The sequence below is a fragment of the Drosophila suzukii genome, chromosome 2L (genome assembly GCF_043229965.1).
Source record: "Drosophila suzukii chromosome 2L, CBGP_Dsuzu_IsoJpt1.0, whole genome shotgun sequence".
NCBI lineage: Eukaryota > Metazoa > Arthropoda > Insecta > Diptera > Drosophilidae > Drosophila > Drosophila suzukii.
Window position 1 is genome coordinate 1,410,660 of NC_092080.1, and position 27,485 is coordinate 1,438,144.

A 27,485-nucleotide genomic window follows, 5' to 3' on the forward strand; every position below is an offset into this window, starting at 1 on the left:
AAATTTAGAGCACCACATGTGTGTCCCCCTGGGCAATTTGGATACACATATAGAGATAGATATCGCCATTCCCCACTTTTAACCCTTCGAAAATAGCTCGGTGGCATCCATTTGAGTTGCATTGATTTGTTGACTTTGTCGCTTGCAGCTAATCGAAAACAAATGCACAAAAAACACGGTACATATCTCTAAGGGCATTCACAATTCGAGGTGTGTTAATATTGATGTGTTATATATTACAGCTATTATTATATTATATTAATAGTTTTTATAATACATCGTATTTCCCAGACGCTGTGAGGAACGGCAGAAAAGTTTGTAATATATATGGAGTTAAATACATTTTTCAACAAAAGATAACTTATAAATTAGGACTACAAAACATTGCACTAAATTACCTGCACAGTTTTTGAAAAATATATTATTCTTATTAGGCTTTATTAAAAATGGTATTATAAAGTGCTCCGAAACATGGCATAATATGTGCTCTCTATATATAAAAAACTTTCTAAGAAATTTATCTATGTATATCTTTGTAAGCCTTAAAATATATCCTTTTGCTACCAGGCCTTTTTCCATTTTTATTTTCTGTACAGGGCACCAGTTGTTTGACATGCAAGCCATTTGTTCTACCTATTCATTTGACAAACAATTATTTTTCAACTAATTGCTAGCTCTGCTATTATTCTGACCGCAGCTGTTCATGCATGATGTATCTGTGGAGACAAAGGCATTTTTGCCACGCGTTGATTTTGGTTCATAATTAACGCAGAACTTTGGCAAATTGGCAAACAGGACGGCAAGGACATTCGCAATGTCCAAGACAGACACGTCGAATGAATGACAATTACCTTTGTGTGCCAGTGCCAATGGCAGTTTTCAGTTTACAGGACAAAGGATGTGGGGATGGTGTTTTCTCACTGCGGTTTGGGATGAAATATAAATATTCCAATTACGCTTCGAAATGATATGTACCCAAAAGGGCACACGAGGGGTGTGTACTCTACACAGTGTACACAAATCACCAGCCGAACCGGGCAGTATGACAAAAGCAAAAATTCAATTAATATGCTAAATGTAAATTGATATTCTACAATGCATTTACAATGATTACACTTGTTTGTACTTGTGTTTTTTTAATCGCAATCATTATGTGGTCCATAATACAGTTTATGTGCCCGATGAATATAATACGCTCAAAAGCATATTACAACAAGTCGGGCAACAACAGCTGAATTTCCCATTCAAAGCTTTTCCACTTTCCACGCTGGCCACTTTTGGGCGCTTCGAATTTTAATAGAATTAAGCTAATTGCCATAGAAAAGCCGCTTGGCCCGCGCCCCCGGCACAAAATGCCAATGCGAATGAATCAAATGAAATGGGCAAACTGATTGAAAACTGATTGAAATTCGGTAATGTCGAAATTTTCCCATATTTTGGGGTCGAAGGAGATGTTCTGCAATGCAATATCACTAGTTTGTTGTTTGAAGGGCGTTTTAGTGGAATTTCAACGTATTTTCCTAAGCTCATCATTTACCATTCAATAAGGTTAGCTTGATAATAAAAAAAAAATTGAACAGGAGAGACACAAACTCATAGTTCGAACGAGTGTATTTCAAAGATGATATTCCCTCTTTGGAATTAATTTAAAATTCTTTCGCTTAAAAAATATAAAATTGATTACAAAAATATTTTAGTGCCCAAAGAATAATTATTTAGCCCAAAACACTTTCTATACAAATGAAAAATGGTTTGTGGGAACTCCTTGCCTCGAAAAAACATGCATGGTATGGACCAAGCTGAGCTCAGCAGAAAAAGAAAGGGATTTTCTTTCAGCCAGTGCTATTTGGCCAACTTCCCCGCTCGCGCCCAGATTTTATTGAAAGCAAATATTTTTGCAAATTACATTTTGAAGGCTGAACCGGAAAAGACGCGGCTCCAATAGCCAAATTCTCATTTCGCCGGCGAATGTAGAAGAGTCAGAGATCCATGGCAGAAGCAATTTGTTTGATTAATTTGAACAGCGGGCGAGGGGGTGGGGGCGACCTTCATTATGTAAATTGTATGCGAAATTTAAATAATCATCTGCAATTTAAATGCACAACAACACTTTGGCCCGAGCCCCGACAATTAATCGTTGGAACACCACACCCCACTCCTGTATCTCCTCATAAAATATGCCAAATGTGCGCCTTATGTTCATTTTCTATTTTAAGACGGATAATATATATTGCTGCCTGTTGGCATTAACTGCCTACGCATATTCGTAGTATCTGCCAGTATCTGTTTCTCTTGCCTGCGTGTGCCATAAATAATTATTCATATTTGTATAAAATACACACAGAATTTAATTAAAAATTGTTTCGCTCCGACCGAAAGGGGAGTCATCATCTCCATTTCCATCTCCATTTTCATTGGCATAATTCCCTTTGTCCTCTGGACACTTCCTTACACTTGTTTCCCCCTTGTTTTTGTTTGCCAGAGAACGATGAAGTTGGTCCAGTGGAGTGCCATTGCCATTTTGGCTCATAATAAAATTAAAACGAAATGAAACGAGATGAAAAAGTAATAAAGTCCTTATGGAAAATGCCAGCCAAGATGGTCAAAGCTTCTGTTTTAGCTTTCACTTCGGTTTTCCACTGCCACTGCCACTGCCTTTTGGCTTTCCCTTACCATTTTCCATTTCCCGCTTCTGTTTCTGTTATTGCCCTGGCTTTAACATCATCTCCTTCTGTTTCTGCCATGGCTACAAACATTGAATAGATGAGAGGACAGCAACAGACGGTAATGATAAATATGGAAGGAGTGATGTCGAACAGACGACCAACCCTCCAGTTCGTACTCAGTAAATATTATCGAAATATTGCATGGTCTGTTCGAATCGACCTCATTTCGGTACAATATATCATTATTATACTAAATTTTCGTCAAATATACTTTATATCAATGTCATATCTATCATATTTATAACAAAATATTGATGATGGATTGGATTTGGAACATTGGATTTAAGATTAATGTAAATATTTTTATAAATTAATGTGACTTAACATTGTGCTTTTTATATTTTAACTCTATGTCATATCTATCTTTCACTTCTTTAGTTCCAACTAAAATAATAATATATGTTATTTAATGTTTTTCCATAGTTAAGAAAAAAATGGATACAACCATTTGGGCCCTTATCTACATGGTATTTCAATAGTTCCCACTTTTCAAGAACCCTTTCCTCGCACACCCATTAATAATTGTTTGTTGCTAGTTGGGGCGGCACTGGCTTCAGCTTGTCTTTGAGCTTTTGTGCACAAATTTTTGAAATGCCGAACCATGTCCTTCATTCCATTTTCGTGTCTATCTGAGGGGATTCCCGCTTTTAGATCCCGGTTTTTCGGGTTTGAGTTTTGGGTTTCGGTCTGGCTTCTGCCTGCGCATAATTAAGCGGGAATCGCACTCCATTGTGAAATATACTTGGCCATTGCATTTAAGTGTTTTGCTCATAAAAGCTCCGAAATGGGGATCCGGAATGAAGAATTCCCGGGGACGAGGTGGATTGGGACGGGATGGCCAGACAGTGAATTCATTAAACCATTAGGCAGACTCCGGCTGAAATGGAGGCGATTAACGAAAGACGCTTTCCGGCAAAGAGCTCCGAAACTCGGCGTACAAATCAAACGGAAATCAAAACCCAAACAAGTAAATCAAGCAAATCCAGAGGCCCTGAGAGTCTCGGGGGGCGTTCTATGGAAAAGTGGGCGGAACCGACCGACATACAGCCTGCGTCATCGGAAAATTGTTGCAATTACGTCGTAGTAAGCAACCAACAATGATTGGAAAAGCGAAAAGGGAAAGGGAAAACATGGACTGGCTGGGGAAAAAGAGAAGCTGCCCGGAATTTCCATAAACACAATGCCGAAATGATGCCCTCCGACCATTCCAATTCGAATCGTCCTGGGTTTCGAAAGAAGCAGACTTGTCAAAGAGCCCATGCACCGTAGAAAATAACCGAGTTACTCTGTTTTTTCAGACATTAAGTGCCTTGAAGATAGATCGCTTTGATTATTTTAAATTCCCCATAGATGGGTAATCTAATCCGGGGTGTATAAAGGTTCCTAAGGTTAAAATTAGCTAGAATGGCTAGTTTTAATCATATCCTATTAATATCTATCCAAAAAAGTAAAATATAATACATGCTCTGACATATTTTAAGTATCTAGATTATTATCATGAGAGATTCCACTTTTGAGCAGTGAATATTTGAAACCACTGACACTGGCAGAAAAGTGCCGCTCGCCGCCAGTTGTTGCTACGGTAAATATGGGCGTTAGCCACCCCCGAATCGTGGGTGGTGGGGGCGTGCCAAGGGGTGCATACATTTGCGTGATTTACGAGCTGTCTCATATAGGCCGACGGATCTGATCCGTTGGAGATGATGATGATGACGTCGACGATGTGGCCAAACTCCTGGATCAAAGGAAGCTGGCCACGTCGAATGGAACATACGGCGTGACACGGGCCTATTGAAAAGGTGGTCGCTTTGCGGTGGGATTAAAACATTAATAAACGTTGAGAAACCATATATTTAGATAATAAAAGTAGATATTATAATTATTTTAAAACTATTTAATGAATAAATTTACCTGTTATTACCCATTATACAGGTGATATGGCCAAATCATTAAAGGTTTGCCCTGATCAAGTTATTAATATCAATAAAATTTAAATACAGCAACAGGCGCACATAAGGTTATTGATTCGTTGAAGTTCGATTATAAAAATACATATACTTCTTTTAAAAAAATGTTATTCGCATAAAGTTACTAGTATAGCAAAGGGAGAAATACCAGGGAGTGCCTTGGGTTATTTAGGAAAGAATGGTTTTAGAGAAAGTTAGAAATGGTTTTACTGGTTTTCCCAAGTCCTGCGTGATGTGATTGGCCCATCTCTAGTTGCGTTATGACCTGGCACACAATGGCACAAAGTTGTCAACGCAATCAGCAGCCCACAGTTGTTGCTACTCATGTTGTTCGGCCCTTGTGTTAGTTGTTGCAGAACAAAAGTGTATGGGACAAGTGGACAGAGGATAGTATTCCTCATCGAAGGAGGCGCTCTGGAGATGAATGAGTGCGTCATGCTGGGCGGTTGTGCCAGGATGGGTGGATGCCTGGGTGGTGCATTTACGAGTTTCAAATTGAATTGTTGGCAACACGTGACCGGGCGGACGCCCCGTCAATAAAGTCGGAGTGAATGACAGGCCTACAAACAGTCTACAAGTGGCCCTCCTCCCGAATCCCACACACCTCCCACATCCCACATCATCTTGATGAATGGCATATTAAAAACTGTATAGCAAATGGTTTCGCTTTTTGTGGTTTTTTCCAGTCGGTTTTTCGGGGTTGACCGACCAGCGAAACGCAAAATGTAATTTGCGTAAAATGAGTGCGGAATTTCGGGGGGAGAGCTCAGCTAGTTGATGTTTTGTAAAGAAGTGGTTGGTGTTCCAATTTTAACCGAGAGCAATGCACTGTTGGAAATATTGACACGTTTTTCCTAGGTCATACAAACCTTTTTTATTAAATAACTCAAATAATGAGCTGTATTTAATTATGAAATTATTTTTGACTTATGGCAAATGTATACCTTTACATCTTTATTAATTTCTTTAGGCCATAAAAGAGGATTTGAAATAAATCGCAATCTATTACTATCAATCACATTTTTAGTGGTACAAATAACTTTAAGGTTAAAACTATTTCTAGTCCCGTATTTAAGATCTGATTGAATTGATTTCTTACCGTAAGAGTAAGTCCCATAATACATCCATTTTATATACATTTTTTTTGCGGTGCACACTAGCCTGCACGCATTTGTCGAGTGCCTGGAGCAATCAATTCCCAAATCGCATTATGCCGCTGCCAGAAGCGAGAGTCCTGAGGAAAATTGCTTGGTGGCTTTTACGTGGGAAAGTGGGGAAAGCGGGGAATGGCCGGGGAGTATCTGAAGTAGGAGGAGCACCATCGCCACCGCCATCACCATCGCCGCCATCGACATCCTTCACAGCATTTGGCATTTTATGTGCGTCAACATCAGCAAGTCGCCAAGTGCATTGCGTGCCAAATAGTTTACGTGTCAGTGGCGACAAGAGTTCTCGATGGTCCGGAGTTGGGTGGCTACCAGGATGGGTTCGGAAATTTGTGGCGGTGGTGCATCTGCGATGTTGTGGCATTGTGGCCCCTCCCGTGGCAGATGCATCCCAATCCCAATCCCCACTACTTTATGGCATTTTGTTGCCCGTTTCTAGTCATCTCGGCATTGTCCACACGGCCATTTCCCCCCAGCATGCAAATGCAAGTCCCAAGTACTCGATTCCTCAGATCGAAGACTCTTTATGGACTGACTTTGTTGTGCCCACAAAATCGCAGGCGAACAGCACTTTGTTGCGCAGTTCTTGAATTAAAATGGGAGCTTATGATTGATTTGACTAGTTTTACTTTACTCGGCCGGGAAATTGCAGTCAAAGTTTAATCGCTGGGAAATATCGATGGTGCTTTCTCAGGCTTTGTTGCTTTCACATGGCCGTTTGAACTAGTTTTGCCTTCAGAACATACTTTTCTATCGAAGATCATTCTAAGCCTATCTGGAACATACAAAATGTTAGCCCCCATTATTGCCTGCAATCAGTACATACATTTTAAATAAACTTTAAACCCTTTTAAGACAAGTCAAAATATATTAAAGTGCTATATGTACAACTGCCTCATAACAACTTTTTAAACAAAAACCCATGCACGCGACAGCAAAACAAACACGAGGCGTATGCACAACCTTGAACTTGAGCAAACTTTGGATCAGCTGAAGGCTAATAATAAGCCGCAGGTGGATCGCATCGATCGGAACCAACGGGGCTGATTTATTTTTAACTAAAACTTTAGGGAATGCGAGTGCCTATAAAACGGGATCGAAGAACCGATAAGGACAACAGTCAGGGGCGCAGCTTTCTCTAGAGTACTTTGTTGCTCCGTCAAAAGAAAAAGAAATCAACATGAAGTTTACTCTTTTCTTTTTGATTGGTAATTTTTAAGAAGCTCTGTTAGAACCCACATAAAATATTATTATTTCCTTGCAATTATTCAGCGAGTGTCTTGCTGATCGACTATGCGAGTTCAACGTTAGAATGTGGTTGTCCGGAACCAACCACAACAACATTACCACCACCATGTGAAGAAACAACAACGACAACCACCACCTCAACTGAAAAGCCAACTACCACAGCAACAACAACCACCTCAACTGAAAAGCCAACCACTACTAAAAAGACAACCACCACAACGACAACAACAACCACAACTAAAAAGCCAACAACAACAACCACCACAACTGAAAAGCCAACCACCACAACAACAACCACAACTAAAAAGCCAACAACAACAACAACCACAACTGAAAAGACAACCACTACAAAAACAACAAAGCCAACCACCACACCAACGACAACCACTAAAAAAACAACCACCACAACAACAACAACAACTAAAAAGCCAACAACCACACCAACGACAACAACTAAAAAGCCAACCACCACAACAACAACGACTACAACAACAACCACTACACCGCCCCCAACAACTACAACTACAACCACAACATCAACAACAACAACAACCTCAACAACAACAACCACTACACCTCCCCCAACAACCACAACTACTACACCTCCTCCAACAACCACAACCACTACACCTCCTCCAACAACCACAACAACTACTACACCTCGCTCAACAACAACAACTACAGAGAAGACAACGACCAAGAAGACAACCACTACACCTCGCCCAACATTAACAACGACCAGGAAGACAACCACAAAGAAACCCAAGACGACCAAGCCACCTAAGACAACCAAGCCACCCAAGACAACCAAACCACCTAAGACAACCAGACCACCCAAGACAACCAGACCACCCAAAACAACAACCACCGAGGCACCGAGAACAACCACCCAGAAGCCCGGATGTGGTTGCAAGCCATGTGGTCCCGGTGGTCAACCGTGCGCCGGATGCCCGAGTCGGGAGAACCTGTGCCAAGACTTGATCAGCCTCCTGAAGAGTCTGGAGAATAAAGTCAAACAGTGTGTCTGCGGAGAACCTCAGTGGATGTTGTAAGTCAAAGCACCACCCACAACGTTTTAAACGGGAGCGATCGAGTCGAAGGACCACGTACTCAGATCTGTTTATCTGCTCCTTATTTGCCTAGTTTTATTGTTATCGATTGAATAAATTTTTATGTTTAATTACATTTTGCATTTTAATATGGTGGTCTTTATAAAGATATGATTATATTACCCACAGACTTTAATCATTGAAGCTTAAGAAACCCCAAATCATTTATTCCGCTTCCTAAAATAACCATTTTTGTCCTTATATCTATCCAAGTGTTTCCCACTGTCTCATTTGTCGTTGTATTTCCGTTTCTATTGACATCTTTTGCTCGAACACTTGCCAAAATCCATCATCATTGAATGTCACATCATCATCATCATTGACATCTATTCCATGGATACAGATCCCCGCCCCCTCCAAATCCATCTCTATTCATCTGTCGCCTTCAGTAAGCGTGCACGTTTTATAATTCATTTGCAGTTCCTTCAACAATTTCGTGAATATTTCATTTGGTTTCGTGTGGAACAATTTTTACAGCTCGTTTGTCACTTTCCCACCTTGTACCGCCCACTTCCCCCACATTCCCCCCACATTTCCCCCGCGCTTGCCCATTTTCCACGACTGAGAACCGCATGCAGTCTGCATGAATAATGCAGTGATCCGATCTGTGGGCGGAATCTGTCACAGATACTCCCAGATACCCAGATACTCACCCACTGAACTCCAAACATATGCATACTTATGCATCCGTCAGATACATTTGAATTGACTCGGTTTATTCAACGGCAAGAAGCAAAGACGATTAGCTAATTGACTAATTGTAATTGTAGTCATTAGGGGCGAGGGATGTGGTGGGTGCAGGTGGTCAGGTATTGGGCATTCATAATCTATCAATTAATTAGAATTCAGCTTGGGTTACTTGATTGAAGAGCAGGGAATTCCCTGTGCTAAATACGTAATAAAATCAGTAGTGTCATGAATATATTTTGTGAAGCCTTTTACAACTAATAAAAAAATATATTTTTGCAGTAATAGTATTCAAGCCATAACTCAAGTTCAAAATTGTCGGCTTGATGACCTATTCATATCAAATTTTTTCTCTGTGGACTCACCTATTAATTTTTTCGGGTGATAATGTAATTACCAATTTTCCAATACTGCCTGTTTCTGTCTTCTTTGTTCAGTCAGTGTGCTTTTGCAAAACCCAATCCAATCCATTAGGCGACCACCTTCATAAATAGAGTCCCGAGCCTAGGCCTTCCTGGACTTTTCAGCCATATGGAGTCCAGAGAAGGAGCATTCAATCCAGCTCGGATTATTACGAAGTGCAGCACACTCCTGTGATTTCTGAGCCAATCACAGTGGCAGATGCACAATTCCAGACTCACGAATGGAGTCGAACCGAGCGGAGCCCCTCTGGCGATTTTACTCCAGTCTCCAATTGCCTTCTCTTAAAACTTTTCATCCTTCTACTAATATTCAACACTTCCAAAAATGAGTGTATTGATTAAGTCAAAAAGCAAGGTTGGTAAACAATTTGGACCAAATTTCGTCTTACTTAAATTTAGTACTTTTATATAGTTACTTTTCTTTCAAAGATACTTTTCTGAGGGATAACATATCTTGAAGAATAACTTTATATTCAAAAATGTATTAATTTGTTGAAGAAATATAAAATTATTATATTATGAGCAAAACATTATTATTTCTATTACCAAAATTCTCGATCTTGTAAAATATAAGTAAATTGAAAATAAACGTAAACTTCCATATCTTCATCTAAATATTTTGTCAGCTTAAGAAGTTATGGGTCTTTTCTACCTTCCACAATTCGTATGCTCATATTAAAAGAAAACAGTTTCTTTCCAGTGCACTTCGCTTTCACTGTGTCGCCTTGATTTTCCAGAGTCGCCCTCTTACTTTTAATTTCGAATGTTGGCTAAACACAAAGTTTGTCATGGCTTGCCAAAAGGCTTCTCCTTCCTGCAACTTCTTGCCACTTCTTCTGGCTTTCCTGCCTCCCCCATCACCGCCTCCATTCGAACTTTCCGGGTTTTTTGGGGGTTTCCGAAAGGGGTTTTCGAGGTGGTTCATGTATAATGCATGTGGCTGCAGAGGACCAAAAACCTCCAGCAAATGTCGATGGCTGTCAACGCAACTTCGATGCGGAGACAATGTAACTCAAAGCTAGACACAATGTTGCCGGCTTCAGGGGTGGGTAAAAGGGGCTGAAAAGGGATAAGGCCCCCTGTGCAACAGAAACTGCAATGACTGAACGATTATGCCAATGGCAGGCCATGTCTAAAGCAAACGATTTGTCACAGTGCCAATGGAGTTGAGTCGAGTTCTCTGGCGGAGTTGAGTTGCGTATTTCTGGGGGAGTTGGTAGTGGGGCATCGGGTTTTATTGCCAATAACAAGGGCTGACGAAGGGGGCAGAGGGGTACCAGAGATGCAGAACCGCAAACACTTTACCCCAAAATGCGGCAGAGGGAGAAGTTTCTCCTTGGGCCCTGAACGGCAGCAAAGGGAGCGTACACTTCAGGAACAAAACATTTAGTTTCAATCACGGAAATCCTCAAATCTTTACATTTTTAAGGTACCTATATTTGAAGAACAACATTTTAAATCACACTTTAAGGCTGCAAGTCTATGGAATAACTTTACTATTTTTCGTACATTCTCTATAAACCCAAAACTAAAATAAATAACCAATGTGCTAAATTAAATAAATATTTCTTTATTTTGGGTCCTTAGCTTTAAGGTTTTAGAGTTAAGGGAAGCTTGCCATATTGATAACTATTATCACCTAACCGAAACCTCTAAAAAGTTTTTTTTTAACATGAGCTAACTTTCATATACGATAAAGTCCCTTTTTTGACAGTGCATTTCGCCCAGCGTGTGGGCGGGTTTTTGTTGAGTGGCCAGCCCGCTTCGATTTGAAAACTCCAGCTGCGACAACTGCAGGGGAGTCCTCCGTCCTTGGTGACTCCCTGGACTCCCTTTTCCAGCTACTCGAACATGACACCAAGTCCAAAGTCGTTGGCTGTTCATCCTTTTCAGCCCGCTGCCACTCCCACAACTCCAGCCCTTTTCCCTTTCGGTTGTCCTTGCCTTTGCCCAGCTGCAAGTGACAGTAATTGTTTTATTGACATTGATTGACATGGCAGGGGGGTGGAACTGTTCGAGGGGGTTGCGCTACGGAGCAGGCAGCATCCTCTGGAATCAAGAGCAGGGATCTGGAGGGGAAGGACAAACAGTAGCCGGAGCAGCCAAGTCAAGCCAAAGACAAACTGCAATGCCAAATGCGAATTTCAATCCCAATTTTTGTATCTTCCCCCCTGCGCCGAGAGCCCCTTTCATCCACCACTCGGAAAAGCTCAAAAATGAGCAAAAGATTTCAATTTCATTTTGATGGATCGCATTTACCCACCCACTTTTCGGCCCACTGTTCCTCGATTCATGCACTTTTTGGCTTTCCCTCCCATTGTTTACCCTTGTAAGCTGCTGATTAAACCATGCAATGTTGCAGCTTCTTTTGGCTTTTCCTCCCTTTCCCGCCAGATTTTCCTTCTTCGGCTTTTCCAGCTCCTCCAACAGCTGGTGGAAAAACAACACATCAATTGCCGGGTGTGCCAGCACAATGAATGTGGTGTGCCATTGTAAGAAAGACAATTGTTTGATTTTCGATATGTTTTTGGAAAGGTGCATTGGAAAAATAAACTTAGGATTAATGGCAGTCCTTTATGACATTTTCATGGTCTAATCAATTTCTATTGCTCATGAAAATCTACGACCTAAAATTTATTTATGTTATTTAAGTATAAGTGCCAGCCAATATTTTTAGTAAATCCTTTCTTGTATATAAATAAGATATTAATAAGAACATGCACATTGTATTTGTGCCCACCAAGAATAATTAAAAATATTAATTATAAACATAGTATAAATATAAATATAAATAATTATTTGTAGTGTAGCGGAAACTCTTAGAATTTCTGCCGTTGCCGCACTTTTCATTCGGGTGCGGATGCGAATGGGGATGCGAATGCGGATGCGAATGCGGATGCGGATTAGTCCTTGTGTAATGCACATCAATCCCGAAGCCAGACCCTGAAAATATTGAGGCAAGGATAACTTGTGCACCCCGCCATCCATTTTCCATTTCCCCTTTCATTTCCATTTGTTGTCATGGCAGCTATGACTTGGCTCCTTGTTTCTCCTCTTGTTTTTCATATTAATTATGAAAGCGCATTTGGTGAACGGGAAATTTATTTGGCTTATATTTCGATTTCGGTTGGTTTTTCTTTTTCTCTGCTTAGATTTCCTTCCTTTTTTGCAATATTATTTTTCCTGCCATTTGCGGATACTCAGGGGAGCTAGAGGTCGAATTGGATGTGAAATGTGATGCTTAATTAGTTTTTATGCTGTTGCCGGGTGATTATGGCGATGATCCTGAGATCCCCATGATGACGTCAATGAAAATGGGAAAAATGGTGAGCGGTGTGGAGAAACTAAGTTTCCATGAAGCTGATTCTTTTGGCTTGGCCTTTAAGCGGATTTCAAACCAACTCATAATGAGAAAAGAACTTTGATTATTTTTACTGCGAATTTAATTCAAGTCAATTCAACTCACTTCAAATCAATTCAACACAATTATCAACATATGATGTTGATAATATTGGCGCTGGAATCTATCACACCTTATACGACAAGTATCAGGTTTTTCAGAACTCCTAAATATCCCACACTTGGGAAGCAAATTACAGCAGATTTACCACTCCAAGTCAAATGACTTTCCTAATTTTCGGCATCCTGATCATATTTAAAAGTGAAAATGTATGCCATCATATCCTTTGTGGTGCTTCTACCTGAGTTTTTAACACTTACCTTTGGATTTTAACATGTAGCGCTGATCTTTATCCTTCCTTTAGTAAGCTAATTTATATACTCTGGCAGAGGCTATTGTATTTTAAGTCAGAAGATTGCACCGCAGTGGTATAGGGGCTTAAATATGCTCCCCAGCTACATACATATGTATTCGAGTAATGTTAATAAAGGAAAGCCTACTAGTTTTGCTGGTGCTCAAATCTGCTTTATATATACACTTATATTTTTGCAGAAACCCCATTTAGTTATTTCACTTGAGTAAACCTCTTACAATTTCATCGGGCCACTAGAACCTCGTATTTGTCATACTTTGCCGTGCTTCCTGCCACGCAGCAGACCTTTGACCCGAGAATCAGGGTTCCAGGAAGCTGACCAACAGGTGTAATCGCACGGCAAACGAAAACCAGCTCGTCAATGGTCGAGGTTCCCACGGCTACCAAACCTCTTTCATATTTCCCATTGTGGCTGGTTATCCACTCCAGGGAAGAGTTACTCGACGTCACCAAGATATCATAGAATTTCGTACCTTGATAAGCATAGGTTCCATTGTGCCACGTGATCCAACCAGTCTCTGCTACCACCTGAACTGGGAAAACTCCACCGTACTTAACGCGTCCTACGTATACGTAATATCCCTTGGTTGAGACGCCACCCAGTACTGCGTTCGCAGGAAAAGACAGCGAGAGGTTTCCAGCTACCCAAGTGTGCTCGGTATCTAAAGTTATTTTCGGTTATATTTAGTGAAAATTCAAGGTCTTTTTGCAGCCTGATCAACTCACCATAGTCTTCTGGATTGGCAAAAGCCACTAGAAACAATGCGAATAGAGCCACCACCAAACCTACAACTTTGACCATCCTGAAGCAATAACTGTGATTGCTAGAGTTTTGCGCTATTTATAAGCTAAATTCTTTATTTACAAAGTCGGCTTATCAGAAGACAGCAATCAGATATTTTGATATTGCAACTATAAAGCGATTCAATGGTGTCATATATTAGGCGAACCTGGCCAGCTTTGCAGCCTACATTTTAGCTAGAATTGCTACGGTGCGATCTTCTTTATCAGGGTTCGTCATATATATAAAATGTCAATATATTTATATACCTTCTTCAAAATTGCACTGTTTGTTAATTATTTGAACAATGACTAATCTCGTATCTCCTTTTAATTACTCTCTATGTTCGCATAGTTCGTAATAAATTGATAACATTTATAGTTTTCCGAGAAATTTCCCGTTACAACTTAATAAGGGCCTTCTAGTTTTTGCTTTCTGTATTTATTTAAATGTAGTCACAGTGTTGTGCAAAAATACTGCCTGACACACACAAGAAGTGCAAAAAGATCTGCAGTCGACAACAACTTTGGAAAACTGATAACGAACGGCAACAGGAAATGTCGAGACCAGGCAACAACAACTGCAGTGAAGGGGGTGGAAAATGCGGGGAGGGGTAACTGAAAACTCTGGTCAAGCTGGAAAAAGGAAAACCAGCCGTGTACACCGGAAGAAACGAAGTATTTCATAAGGTCTTATCTACATTTTTTGCTAGGCTAAAGACAATTCTGTACTGTTTACTGCAGACAAAATATGAGTTTCTATTAATTAGTTAATAATCTTATCTGGTATATTTTATATAAAAATAAAAAATATCTTCAATAAAATAAATTTTTTTTGGTTTTTCTTGCTGCAAAGGTATTGATTAAATATACAAGGATAACAGTTCTTACACTAACTTCACTTCCCTTCGAATCCTTTATTTTCTGTAATATTTTTCTCTTCGTGTAAAACCCCAGTGGCAACGATAAAGTTGCAGTCTGGTCCGCCATAACTTGAGTGCATAAATCTTGGCCAGGTTTTGTGTGTTGCCTGAAACACCCTCTGCGAGCCCCTTAACCCCCTGGAGCCCCACACAAGGTGACATCTTTGGTGACTGGCACATTAAAGTAGCCAAAACTCAGCTCCCCTCCACTCCACAATTTCACTTCCACTTCCACTGTCCAGTGTCCAGACACTGCATAATAAATTGCAGCCGTAGTGTTATAAATATTCGGAGGCCCCTGAGTCCTGATACTCCCCATACTCCCCATATTCCATATCTCCCCCTTATTCCGATTGGGATCTTAGGCAACAATTTCGCACATGAAGATTAAAAGGACAAAACTGAAAGGCTGACGCAGCTGATAGAAATGAGAAAACAATAAAAACGTAATGCAGAGACATTTTTATGTCGTGGGGGATATTGAGGAATGATATATACCATGTACGGGGGGCACACTTGCAATAAAGCGCACTTGGTTGTTAGGACTTGAATTTATATTAATATCTGGCAATAAGCTACCTAAACTTTAAATCAGTTTGTTATGTTTGAAATCAAATAACATATTATCCGGCATGTATTACATTTTTTAATTGCATAAAAAACATATTTTCGCATTGAATGAACCTAAGATTTTTCCCTGTGTGCCAAAGACATGTTGCATAGTTTCAGGTGGCCAAAAAAAACCTCTAAGTGGAAAACAATAATAATGCAGTTGCTGTCGCCTTTCCTCGCCACCCTCCGATTTTCGCCAGTTAGTGGACAATCCCATTAAGGGAAAACGGGCTGAGTGGGTGGGGTTTTCCACCGTGCCGCCGAATATGCGGCGACAACAATAAATTAATGCGATTTATTGCCCCGATAAGAAGGGGACAGCCAGAGGCCTAGGGACTTGGCAGGGAATAAAGCAGGGTGTCAAGGGTGCGTCCCTTTTTACCAACTCCAGCGTCGTGTGTGGGCTTGTCCGGAATGCGATAGATAAGGTGAGCCCCCTAAAACCCACCGTTACCACGCAATTTTCCATGCAAAAATTTGTCCCCTGGAAATTTACGATGCTCCGCATGCAATGCACCCGAATAAAAAACGTATATATAGCCATGGCCCAACCCCAGACCATATTTAACCCCTCCAGTTCGCAGATAAGCCGACTTACTTACCATTTAATTAGGGCCTCAATGAGCATTAGGGTGAAAATGCGCCAAAAGCAACTTGAGGCACGCCCCCTGTCTGGCCCATCAAAATGCCTTTTTAATTAAATCCCAAAGTGGGAAAAACAGCAGTGAAACAGGAAAACTCTCGCCGCCAAATGATGTGTGAGAAGTCGATAGAGAGCGACGGCGGGCGTTAAATCACAATGGCAAACAGGAAGTCATGGAAAAAATAAAAGTGCCGCTGGCTGAGGGGGAGGGGAAGGGGGACTTTTTCCCAAAAAACGTCAGGGGTGCATGCAAAACGCTGCGGAAAACTCAAGGCTGGCAAATCTTGTGTGAAAATTTGTTGAGCGTGCAAACTTGCTATTTTGTTGGGGGCTTTGGTCTGGGATTCGTCTGGTCCAGGAGCTATAATTGCATCAAATGCCCAGAAAAATATTTCTGCTGAGAGCCGCACAAATCGTTTTTACACAGTGAGAAAATGTGAAAAATCTGTGTGGAAACAAAAGGTAATAGGTTTCACATGACAAATTGTATTCCTTTCTTTATTAGGGTTATGCTGTTTTTTAATAAAATAATATATGATTCACTACAATTAATAGAAATAGGGTTGTAAAAGATTAGCCATAAATCGTTAAGGTTTTTAAAAGCGAAATAAAAAATTAATGGAATGGTCTTTAATGCATTAACTTTTTGGTTTTATGCAGACAAATATATTCTAAGTGTAATTTTTAGCTTCTTTTTATTTTTGTGTCAAACTATTCACAATATTGTCATCGAATTAAGGATTTCTACATTCCTCAGTTTCAGTAGTAATTCGTTCTATTTCTCTCTGTGCAGAGGAAGGGTGTGATAGAGGTTGTCTGGTTACTGGTTGTCTGGTTACTGGTAACTGGTCCCGTGCCAGACGCTAAGCTGCCAGTAAATCACAACCGAGAGCCGCTGTTAAAACACGATCTGGCCCCGGAAAAGTCGGAAAACTCCGTTGGTGGTTGCTTTGGCTTGGTTTGGTTTTTTGGTTAGGTTATTGGGTTCTTGGGTCTTCAGCCTTTTCTTTTTTTCTGCTCGGCAGCAGTCGGTGGTTGCAACAGCCGCTGGCAGGACACGTGCAACACCCGGATTCCAAGGAGAGGGCTGTGAAAATATAGGATATGGGGCGACTGACTGACAGAAGCCCTAGCTTCCGCAGGAACTCAAAGCCGGAGGCATTTTCCTAGTAACTGACACTCCCCACAAGATTTGATTATAGGCGAAGGTCGGGGAGGCTGCGAAACTCCTTCGAAGCTCGTTAAATGCGTCCAAAAGAGATTCGTTCCCGAGGGTTAACTTTTCGAACCCGCAATATATAACAGCTACTTCCCACCTGCCCTTCGTCTATTCAATTTTCTTGCCCTTTTCATAATCACAATATAGCCTAATTTGATTGGGTTATTCACAGTTATTCTTGGAGGGCTGAACCCTTCTAAAAATGTTTACTAACATTAAAAAACAGCACAATTCTATCAAGTAATATTAAGAATTTGTAGACTTTGAAAGAGGAAGGGAAATTATTCAAATGCCCTATATAAGCTACACGTTTTTAATAATAACAAACAAATTTGTGTATGCCTTTTAAGTGAGATTGTCACCCATAAATTCTTTTGAGTGATTTTTAAGTACTTATATATAATCACAAATATGATCACATATGGAAACAAATGAACCCATTAATGGGTTTTTAATATGCGGAATACTAAATATTGTTTACTTGTTGACTTCTTAAACTTAATAAACAGTTTCAAATTTGCTCATCGACAACAATGTTTAAAAAATCATTCGCTTTTCCTTGGATTTGTCTTATCTTTTTAATGGCCACCCAAGTAAAATGACACATGAATAACGCATATAGTATTTTTGTTCTTATCTCACACTTGTGTCATTAGATCCGTGCAGCTTTTGAGTTTACAAATATTAAGTGCACTTCGGTGGACTCTTCGTTTTCCACTTTTGAATACTGCTTTCTGAAGTCTGTGAATCGAACCTACAAGTATGGATCTCTGAAAGTGAACTTACATCAGTTGCCAGTTGACAAAGTAAAAGTATGCAGGTGAACGTACATTTTCACAGACAGATTATACGATTTCCCATTGTACTTACAGTTAAATCTGGCTCTCTATAAACGCTTGAATGGTTACAAACCATTTCTGTACAACATCACCATCGATGCTTGCAAATTCATTGTTAATCGAAATTCTTCTCCAGTGGCCGCGTTTATCTACAATCTTTTCAGTCCCTATTCCAATATGAACCATCCTTGTCCTTACAATGTGAGTCCCCACAAAATAAATACCATTTACGATTTAATTGTGAGACCTTTTCAGCATGACGTCATGGTGGATAAGGCACCCACATCGCATCTAAACCAACAATTGACGAATGTGTTGCCGTTTCCCAAGGGCGATTACGGATTTTTTAGCATTTGGTATGCCAGGGGGATTAAGCGGGCCTACGTCAATGTTTATGGGACCTTATCTTAGTTGTTTGGTAGATTTAATATCCCAAGTTTTTTTAAAAACACCAAGGAGCTGAACCATAATATTTTCTTCGAATCGTTTTCTATTTTAATCTTGATTTAATAGTTTATAACTTCCTACATAATAGGGATAAGCGAATGTAACTCAGATGGCGGTTTTGCCCATTCTGATAGGTCACCCTCATAGGTCAGTCCTATTGCGTATGTCCACGCCCGTTTCCTCGAAATAGTCGCCGTCCTCGTTATCAGTGTCGCACAATGGATCGTCTATGCTATTTCTCCTCCGATGTTTCTTCAGACTCTCAAATGCCTTTCTGAAACTCACGGCCTTCTCGCTGCTAGATCTCGCTCTACTCAGTGGTATTATCCAACGCTGGACGACATTGGCCAGTACTATCACTAGGACTAAGCCGACGAGCATGTACAGGACTATTAAAGCTGGATTCGGGGTACTGTCGCTCGTGTCCGTGTGACCAGCGATTTCCTGCGGATCAACCTTCCAAGTAATGCGCTTCCTCGTCTTCTCGGTGGTGCCGATCACTGGGGGATAATATTAAAGAAATATTATGTTGGATATCATAGTTTTTGGGAATAGTTAGTTGATCATAAGATCTGAATATATAATACATTTTATATCCCCTTACAGTTAAAATCGTTCTTAAGTCTTCATACCAGAGAAGCAATATTCTTACCTGCGATCTTTGGGGTACTTAAAGCTGGAGGTTTCATTGTTGTTGTTTTAGTGGTTGTTGTCATATACTTTTTGGTTGCGGCTGTGGTTTTTTGTGTTGTTGTTGTTATGGGTCTTGTTATTTTAGTTGTAAATACTTTCGTAGTCGTTGTTATTCTTGGCGTTGTGGTTGTTGTCCTTGGCGTTGTTGAACTCGTTGGTGTTAGCTTTGGTGTTGTTAAAGTCGTTGTTGTTGAAGTTTTTCGCGTTGTCGGGGCTTTAGTGGTTGTTGTGGTGGTTGTGCTCTTTGTGGATGTGCGTGGCTTTGGTGTTGTTGTCGTTGTCGAAGTGGTTGTCCTCTTCGTTGTAGTTGTGGTCGTTGTTGTTTTCTCTGTCGTTGTGTCTGGCTTCTTTGTGGTGGTAGTTGCAGTAGTAGTGGGTGTTGTTTGTGTTGCTGGTGAACTCAGATCATCGAAGGGCGTTGTGTCCATCTCTTTCTGACACTCATCTAAATAGTTGAGACAGCAAGTACTCGCCGATAGACATCCCTCGTCACAGCTACAACCCAAGACGAAACCGTGTTCGGTAATTTGGACACCGGGATCCGGAGATCCACAGCGTCCCGTGCAATTCATCATGTCGAAGACAAAACGCTCTTCGCCGCTGGTTATCGTTGTTGGCGGTGGCTCGGTGGTGGTCGTAAACCCATTCACCCCACAGTCGCTGCCCGTCATCAGCTTCACGTCGTCGATGGCGATGTCTCCGAACTGGGACCTCGCATCCGTGGCCGAGAAGATCACCTGAAAGTCCTCCTGCATTTCGTCGATGGTGATTGTATGCTCCCGCCACTCGGTTCCCTGGGGACCAGTAATCTCGAATTTGCTTGAGCTGAGGAGTAAGGCAGGAAATATATATGGTATTAAATAGAAAAAAAGAAAATCGATAATTTGCAGAAATAATTTTCAGTTTAAAAAATATCGAATGGGTCAATCTTTGAAACAAACAACAAGAACTTGTATCTAAAACATGAAAGTACTTCAATCACATTTAGCAAATTTCTGTATAACCTACATTTCATTCATGAAAAACGAATTCATTCTGTATACGAAATTATGATAAAACGCTGGAAACAATGTTCCCGTCTTTATCGCATTGCATGTGCCGGCTTATCACATTGTTCATCCGCTGCGGCAAAACTCACTTGGCCCTGAACCTGTTCCACATGTCGATCATCGTCATCGAGACGGGTTTTACGGACACCACCAGACTTTCCACGCCCTTCCCGAACATGAAGTAATGGAACCGAAAGCAGCAGGCGGTCTTCAGGCTGAGTTCTCTGGGATAGATCGGGGACATCAGGTGGTAGCTCCCGAAGGCCCCCAACTGGCTCTCCATGCGCATATAGTGTCCGCCGGATCGGCTGCCGAAGGTGTGATCGTGGTGCGGACCCGTATTCACGGAGTGGAACTCGGACACCGCGCTGACCCGCCTCCAGGGTTGCCGGTAGTGCGTCTCCGCCTCCCAGCCGCACTGATCCTCGCTCTCGAAGTCGCAGGAGTGGTCGCCCGTGTGGTTGCTCCTCCGACAGAATCCCAACTGGGTGCTCCACTTCAATCCATCGCAGAAGGCTGTGCGACTTCCAACCAGTACATAGCCTTCGAGGCATATGATTTCCGCCTTCAAGGGGTTCTTTTCAATGTGTCCGTTTTCAGGAGTATCTGGCTCGTCGCATCCTCTTCCTAAGTAAGGGAACATATCAAGATATCAATTTAGAATTATGTTCTTTTCGTGCAGAAGGCCTCCAATTCTGTTAAACTTAATGATTAAACTTGTTTTTTTATATGTTGCTTTTATATGGAACAGAAAATGTAGTACTGCCTAAAATTATGTATTTGTACGTGTACTTTATTTATTTCTTTCTTATTTCCTTGTGCTACAAGGACTTTCATATAAATTAATGCACTAGTCACAAAATTAAATTTTTTTTAAGCACTCTATTTATTCCTTATATTGATAAATATAACTTGTTTTGTTATATTTTTTTAATTATTTCCACTCACTGGCACAAAAAGGCTTTTCCCCACGAAGGAGACCACTTTGATCGCAGGCTTTAATCATTACTCCTTGCGGAGAATAACCACGATGACACCTGATTCTTACAAAACTCCGAGCTCTATAGTTCACTGTGGCATGTTGCAAATCTAAAACTTGTTCACAGCGTCCATTTGTTTGATCTGTACTGTATATCAACAGAACCAGAAAAACCAGAACCCAGAAAAATTCCATTATAAGGGATACGATGCCTTTGCTGGACATGTAAGTCCGGATGCTGAAAAAAGACTGAGCGACGATCGGTGCTCGCCTGTTTCTCGAGTCGAGGTTTATCAAGTCAGCGTTACGAAGAGGGGTCTCAGATGATAAGTTCCGGAACAACCGCAAAACACTGAAAGCCCGGCGAACTCTCTTTGCAGCTATTGCAGATAAACAATTTATCATTCTCAAGTCACTACAAGCTGGTTGTTTTACACATACAAGAAAATAATTTCCCCAGTAGTAAGCATTGTTGTACCGCCTATTCTACTTTCGATTAGAATATAAAAAACACAACGTCTGTATTTTTGCTATACATTTATTATTATTGGATGTCTTCAAGTTTAACAGTTTTGTAATCTAGAATTCCTTAACACATAGAATTACCTATAACCTGAAGTCAATTTGAAAGGAATTTTTTTCAACGTTTTTTAGATAGTAGTTCCTACAATTGTAATTGTAATATACACAGAACTCAAAACCATATACTTCGAGAAAGTACGATATCTAAATTTCGGGATTCATTTTTTGTTTTTAAAGCGTTTTATATTAAGAACCTAGATACTTTTCAAATCTCCTTAAATGCCCAAAATAATATTTCCCCCTTGAGAAGACCTATTGGGCAATCGTTAGATGAAAATTTACTTTTTTAAAGGGTGTATCCGTCATTGCACTTGAACTTTTGGGAACCACATGGTATTACCTACGTTCCATATTCCAAAAATGCAGGTTCAACAAGTTCACTGCCGGAGTTGTAGGTTGATAGATTAGGGTATTATACAATGGTATATATATAGAACATTTAACATATTAATTAACATTTATATTGATTTAATTTTTAACTTTTTACTTTAATTTGAATGTTATTAATTTCATTTTTATCCATTAATGCTGACTCGGTGACTACGGTTTTCTTCAAACTCTCTCATTGATAAATTTGACATCGTCGATGCCAATGTCTCCACCTAGAGAACTGGGATCCGCGCACGTGAATACAACCTGGAAGTCAGTATCCATCTCACTAATGTGGATTGAATGGCTTTGCCAGTTAGCGCCTTGATTTCCAGATACAATAAGCTTGGTGGAGCTGAAGCATTTAAATTAGTTTAGATTAACAAAAAGAAGACCCGGCTTATCAACTTACTTTGCCCTGAAAGTCTTCCACATATCTTCGGCTGGCATTGAACCGGGCTTCACTGAGACCGTCAGGTTCTTCACTCCCGTCCCGAACATATAGAGTTGGAACTGAAACCGCAAGGAGTTGCCTGAGGTGAGGTTCTTGGGCAAGATCGGCGACATGAAGTGGTAGGTCCTAAAGGCATGCACATGCGATTGCAGGCGGATAAAGTGTCCTTGGACGTCGCTCTGGAAGGTATGATCCTGCCGGAGGCAATTCTTCTTTTGGAAATCAGCTGCAGCCCTGATCCGCTGCCATGGTTGTGGTATGGCCTTGCTGGCCGTCCAACCACACAAATCCTCCCTCTCGAAGTCGCAGGAATAGTCACCCGTATGATTTTGCACCTGACAAGTTCCCAACGGAAGGATCCACTGCGATCCATTGCAGTATGTCACCGAATTTCCACTGAGAATAAATTCCTCATCGCAAGTGATGACCGCCTTTAATCCTCCTGGGACGGTGGATATCTTTCCGTTCTCCGGTTTTTCAAAATCTTCGCATCCCGTCTCTGAAAGAAAAATGGCAGTAGTTTGCACCTAGTTAAAATACCTATACTCACTGGCACAGAATCTCTTCAGAATGTTTCCGCTGCCGAGGTGCCAAGATTTGCCCTGCATGATATATCCCCGATCGCACTCGAACTCGATATAGTCACCCCCGTACCAACTGGATGTCTCAGTAACTTTTCCATTGGCCAACTTTATTTCGAGGTCACAGCTTGCAATCGCTTGGGCCACCTTCAATAACAGAAATATCGTTTTTGTCCAGAAAAAACCTGAAAATTCCATTGTGCTCGTGCAAATTTAGAAGCCAAATAGCAACTGAACCCAGCGAAGCTGTTGTAGAAACATGTTTACCACAGGAAGTGAACAATACACACACTGCTAGAAAAATGTAGTTAGTCCGAGAATTTCATATTCATTTTAAATATTTTTCGTACACTGCGAATTGTATCTTCTGTATATATGAAAATATTTAATTGAGCAATTCTAGTTACATTAAAGATTTTCAAATTTGAATTTAATGTGAAAAATATTTTAGAATATTTTGTATTTAGTTTAAATGTTTTATTCAAAATTTTAAATTCAATACGCAAATATTACTTATTTTTACTATTCCATTTTTTATCAGTGCACTTTGTTATCTAACTTAAATTGTACTCTACAGAAATCTCCAAAATTGTTATATATGTGTACACAAGTACAGGGTGTCTTAACTTATGTTTCAAACTTGACTGAGCTATTGGAAAGTGTTTAGTGTTGTTTAGTGCCTTCAAGTTTATGCTAAAATGTAATTGTAATATTATAGCTGACAATCGATTCTCATAATAAACAAGTCGATACCCTAATATATTTTAATTAAAAAAAAAAAAGTACCCAAAAACGTATTATTTTTTAAATTTCATAAATTTTATTAGTTTTTGTAAGTCCCTGCTGAAAACAACACGGAATTTGAAGTCTGCTCTTAAGAAAAAAAATATATAACAACCCATATCCGTTTTTTTTATCGCGGTTTGAAGCTAAGAGCCCTTATCAATAAATAAATTCATCAAATAAGATTCTATTAAGTAATTTAGATGAAATTTTCACATAAATATTAAACAAGAAATATTTTTTTTTTCTCTTGTCCTTAGTGTTTACACCCATCGATAATAGAGGCATGTTTATTTTTATATTGGTTATCAGAGTAAAGGTTATCTGATATATTGTTCTGAAACCTCCTTCAACCAAATACCGCCTCTGCGCCTCTACCTCATGCGTGAAAAATTCAAAAAGGAAATGTTGTGTATATATATGTATGTGAATATATTTAAATATATTTTTTAGCAGACGAACACCTTAAAATTTCCAAATTTCATATTTTCAAAAGCCTTCACTGTACACAGTTGGTAATTATTTTCTATCTACTAATTAGATTTAAAGTTGATAGTTGTCTCACTTATAAAGAAGTGTAAGAATAGCACAAATAAGCAAGGCCAGGTTATATATTCCGCATTCATTTGAACTATTAGATCCGTTTCGGGTGTCTAATAATCGGCGTGTAGTGGTTTCAGAAGGAGGTTCCGGTGATACTCTGTTGTAGGCTTCAGTTGGAGAATTGCCAATGGTCTTATTTACTGGAATTCTCTGTACATCTGCTTTTTTTTCAGTCCAGCTATAAATTCTAGTTGAAGGAGTGGTTCTTTTTTCTAATGTTTTTGTAGTCCTACCGGGGGTCTTAAACACTCGAACGTTCTGTTCGTTGCTTTCAGGATTATCTTTCACTAAAGTTTTAGTTGTCGTTTTATCGTTTCCTGGTAAAGAATGGCCAATAGCTTTAATAGTTGAAGCTCCCGGAAACTGTCGGTTATTTTCAGGCGCAGTATTTTCTAAAATTACACTTGTTGATTTGTCATAGGTTTCAGTCCAAGAACTGCCCGTCCCATCAGTTGATGTTTCCGGATCCTGAGTGCTATTTTTATACGTAGTACTCTCTAACTCTTCGTTTTTTTCAGTTGCAGAAGTCTCTTTGTTATAGACTTCAGGTAAAGAGAGGCCACTGTTCCCATTGGTTGAAGCCCCCGGTAAAAGTTGGTTAATTTCAGGCGCAGTATTTTCTGAAGTTACAACGGTTGCTTTTTCATAAGTTTCAGGCGAAGAACTGCCCATTCCAACAGTTGAAGCTACCGAAATCTCCGGGGTTTTTGTAGACAGAGTTATAGGTGGATAAGAACTGCCCTCCTCATCAGTTGAAGCCGTCTCGATTGTGATAGTTGGAGGTGTAGATGTAATTACGCCACTGGCCCCATCCAATGAATTAGTTTTCGTTTCTTGTTGAAAATTGCCAGTGGGCTGATCATTTGATGAAGATTCCGGTATATTTATCTTGGTTCCGTTCTGCGTACTGCTGGTCTCATCGAATTGAAGTGATTTGGCTTTCTCGCAGGTTCCTAAGTCAGCGCACTTCGACCCTGCAAGATTGCGAAAATAACCGGTAAATTTTTAAAGTTTACTACAGCATTTACAATAAATTAATTTTTTAATTGCTTTTTATGTCTGAGGTAATTGGGCATTATTCATCGTTGACCTTTCAAAATTAAATTATTTATTAAATTTAAAAAATTTCAAATCTTGTTTTGCTTTTTTAGTTTTTATTATTTAATTTATGGTTAAAAACACTTAAACGATTTTTGTTAAACTTTAAAGAAGTAATTGTTTTTCGTACTTACTGACACATGATATTTGTTCTCCTTTTAAGGTTCCACCTTCGCAGAGCAATTGGGAACTAGGGAACGCGGTATATTCATCATCGCACTTTAAAATATGAGTAGCACCCTCCAATTCAACGTGCCCGTGATCGAAACTGTACCCCGGTTCACAAATATCACCATTTATTAATACCGAGCTGGAAGCCACAAGTATTGCAAGAGCACAGAAGAACTTCATGGTTTCAAGAACCACCGGAGTTGTATGCTCTTGAAAAGTTAAAAAACGACTGGCCTGCGACCTAAGGTTAATGCCTTAAATATTCCACTTTATCGGCTTAATAATGATTTGTCAACACCATCATCCGTCGCCAGCATTCTGGACTTCGTTCATGTGTTGAATGGAAATAATTATTTTGTATAATCTTGCATAAAAAAACGGTTAGTACATTCCATACTTTTCTTATCAAAATCTGACTTTTTCCTACTAAACTAAATAGGAGTCATAAAAAAAAAATATTTCTGTATAAAATTTGCGATGCTATCATTTCTGTATAATTATGATTTCTGTTTTAAACAACTTTAAATGTTGATTTCCGAATTTCTAAAGAAACCGGTAATTCCTTGACTTGGGAATCTAAAAACCAGGTTTGGTCCCAGTGATTGATAAGATCATCATTCAGTTCATCCCCATATTACACCACTAAACTGGTAATGCAGTTTCGCCTTGGGTCGCCATCCAAATGCAATTATGCGCATCTCCGGTCGGAATCGGATCGCAGGGAGATGGAACTAAATGGTAGCAGCTTCTTCCTGTCGCCTGCACGCTTAAATTATGGCCATCTCCTGGAAAGTCCTGGAAAGTAATTGCCGAGGGTGGCTGCGTTTCTTGCTGTGATTTATGTTTACTTCCGCTTAAGTCTCAAACAACTCGCAATCACGACGGGCGACGGCTTTCTCCGCATCTCCCCCTCTAAATCTCCCTCACTTTCGCCGTGTCGAGATAATCAGTCAATATTGACAACTACTTATTGGCACTTCCGATGAGCGCGGAGTTGGCCGAAAGGGGGTGGTGGCCAGGGACACGTGACCGGGGATCAGGAACTGCCACGTGTCCGGCGAAATGCAACGGAAAGTGTAGCAAATTCCCGTTCTCCGATTCCCCGAGTCCTCCAGCAATTCAAATTTCATTCATAATTACAATCAGCGAAACGGGAGAGTTCAGGGTGGTAAACTCTAGGGGAGGTTTCTAGCCATGAGACTCTTCTTAGCGAAGGAAACGACCTGGTCCCATAGAGAAAACTCTAAAAAATAACACTCAGATTTTATTTTTTGAACTTATACATTTTTGTTATTCAATAGTATTTATATTTATGCATACTTTCTATTTTCAAATTTGTTTCTGGGTTAATATTTTTGAATGAAACACACAGAATAATGGCGAAGAATAATTGTAAGTTCATACGAAATTTCTTTTCAGTGCCGGAATACAAAAAGAAAATAATTCTGTATTTATATAATATTTTTGGAGCATAGAATTAAATTTATTTTAAAGTCCAAAAATTGTTTCCCGTGTAGCTGTTTTTCTGATAAGTTCCCGGCTGCTTAAATATTTGCTCATTA

At 40.0% G+C, this 27,485-nt stretch overlaps 5 protein-coding genes across 5 annotated transcripts; 1 reads left to right on the top strand and 4 right to left on the bottom strand.

The window, feature by feature from the left end:
• The first annotated feature begins 6,917 nt into the window (after positions 1-6,917).
• Positions 6,918-8,290, top strand: LOC118876811 (salivary glue protein Sgs-3-like). Its single transcript, XM_065864439.2, has 2 exons — positions 6,918-7,067; positions 7,132-8,290. Exons 1-2 carry the CDS (start codon positions 7,040-7,042, stop codon positions 8,157-8,159), a joined length of 1,056 nt encoding a protein of 351 aa, XP_065720511.2. The 5' UTR covers positions 6,918-7,039; the 3' UTR covers positions 8,160-8,290.
• Positions 8,291-13,228: 4,938 nt separating this feature from the next.
• On the bottom strand, positions 13,229-13,925 carry LOC108010813 (uncharacterized). Its single transcript, XM_017075762.4, has 2 exons — positions 13,825-13,925; positions 13,229-13,760 (listed from the first exon to the last, which is right to left on the bottom strand). Exons 1-2 carry the CDS (start codon positions 13,898-13,900, stop codon positions 13,321-13,323), a joined length of 516 nt encoding a protein of 171 aa, XP_016931251.2. The 5' UTR covers positions 13,901-13,925; the 3' UTR covers positions 13,229-13,320.
• Positions 13,926-18,583: 4,658 nt separating this feature from the next.
• Sr-CI (Scavenger receptor class C, type I) lies at positions 18,584-21,520 on the bottom strand. Its single transcript, XM_017068137.4, has 4 exons — positions 21,252-21,520; positions 20,393-20,930; positions 19,214-20,079; positions 18,584-19,061 (listed from the first exon to the last, which is right to left on the bottom strand). The coding sequence occupies exons 1-4, from the start codon at positions 21,505-21,507 to the stop codon at positions 18,703-18,705; spliced, it is 2,019 nt and encodes a 672-aa protein (XP_016923626.2). The 5' UTR covers positions 21,508-21,520; the 3' UTR covers positions 18,584-18,702.
• Positions 21,521-21,965: 445 nt separating this feature from the next.
• Positions 21,966-23,506, bottom strand: Sr-CIII (Scavenger receptor class C, type III). The gene is made up of 3 exons (XM_017078077.4): positions 23,238-23,506; positions 22,646-23,186; positions 21,966-22,588 (listed from the first exon to the last, which is right to left on the bottom strand). The coding sequence occupies exons 1-3, from the start codon at positions 23,464-23,466 to the stop codon at positions 22,417-22,419; spliced, it is 942 nt and encodes a 313-aa protein (XP_016933566.2). The 5' UTR covers positions 23,467-23,506; the 3' UTR covers positions 21,966-22,416.
• Positions 23,507-24,612: 1,106 nt separating this feature from the next.
• On the bottom strand, positions 24,613-26,159 carry LOC136116876 (serine-rich adhesin for platelets-like). The gene is made up of 2 exons (XM_065864442.2): positions 25,887-26,159; positions 24,613-25,628 (listed from the first exon to the last, which is right to left on the bottom strand). Exons 1-2 carry the CDS (start codon positions 26,101-26,103, stop codon positions 24,613-24,615), a joined length of 1,233 nt encoding a protein of 410 aa, XP_065720514.2. The 5' UTR covers positions 26,104-26,159.
• Positions 26,160-27,485: the final 1,326 nt, after the last annotated feature.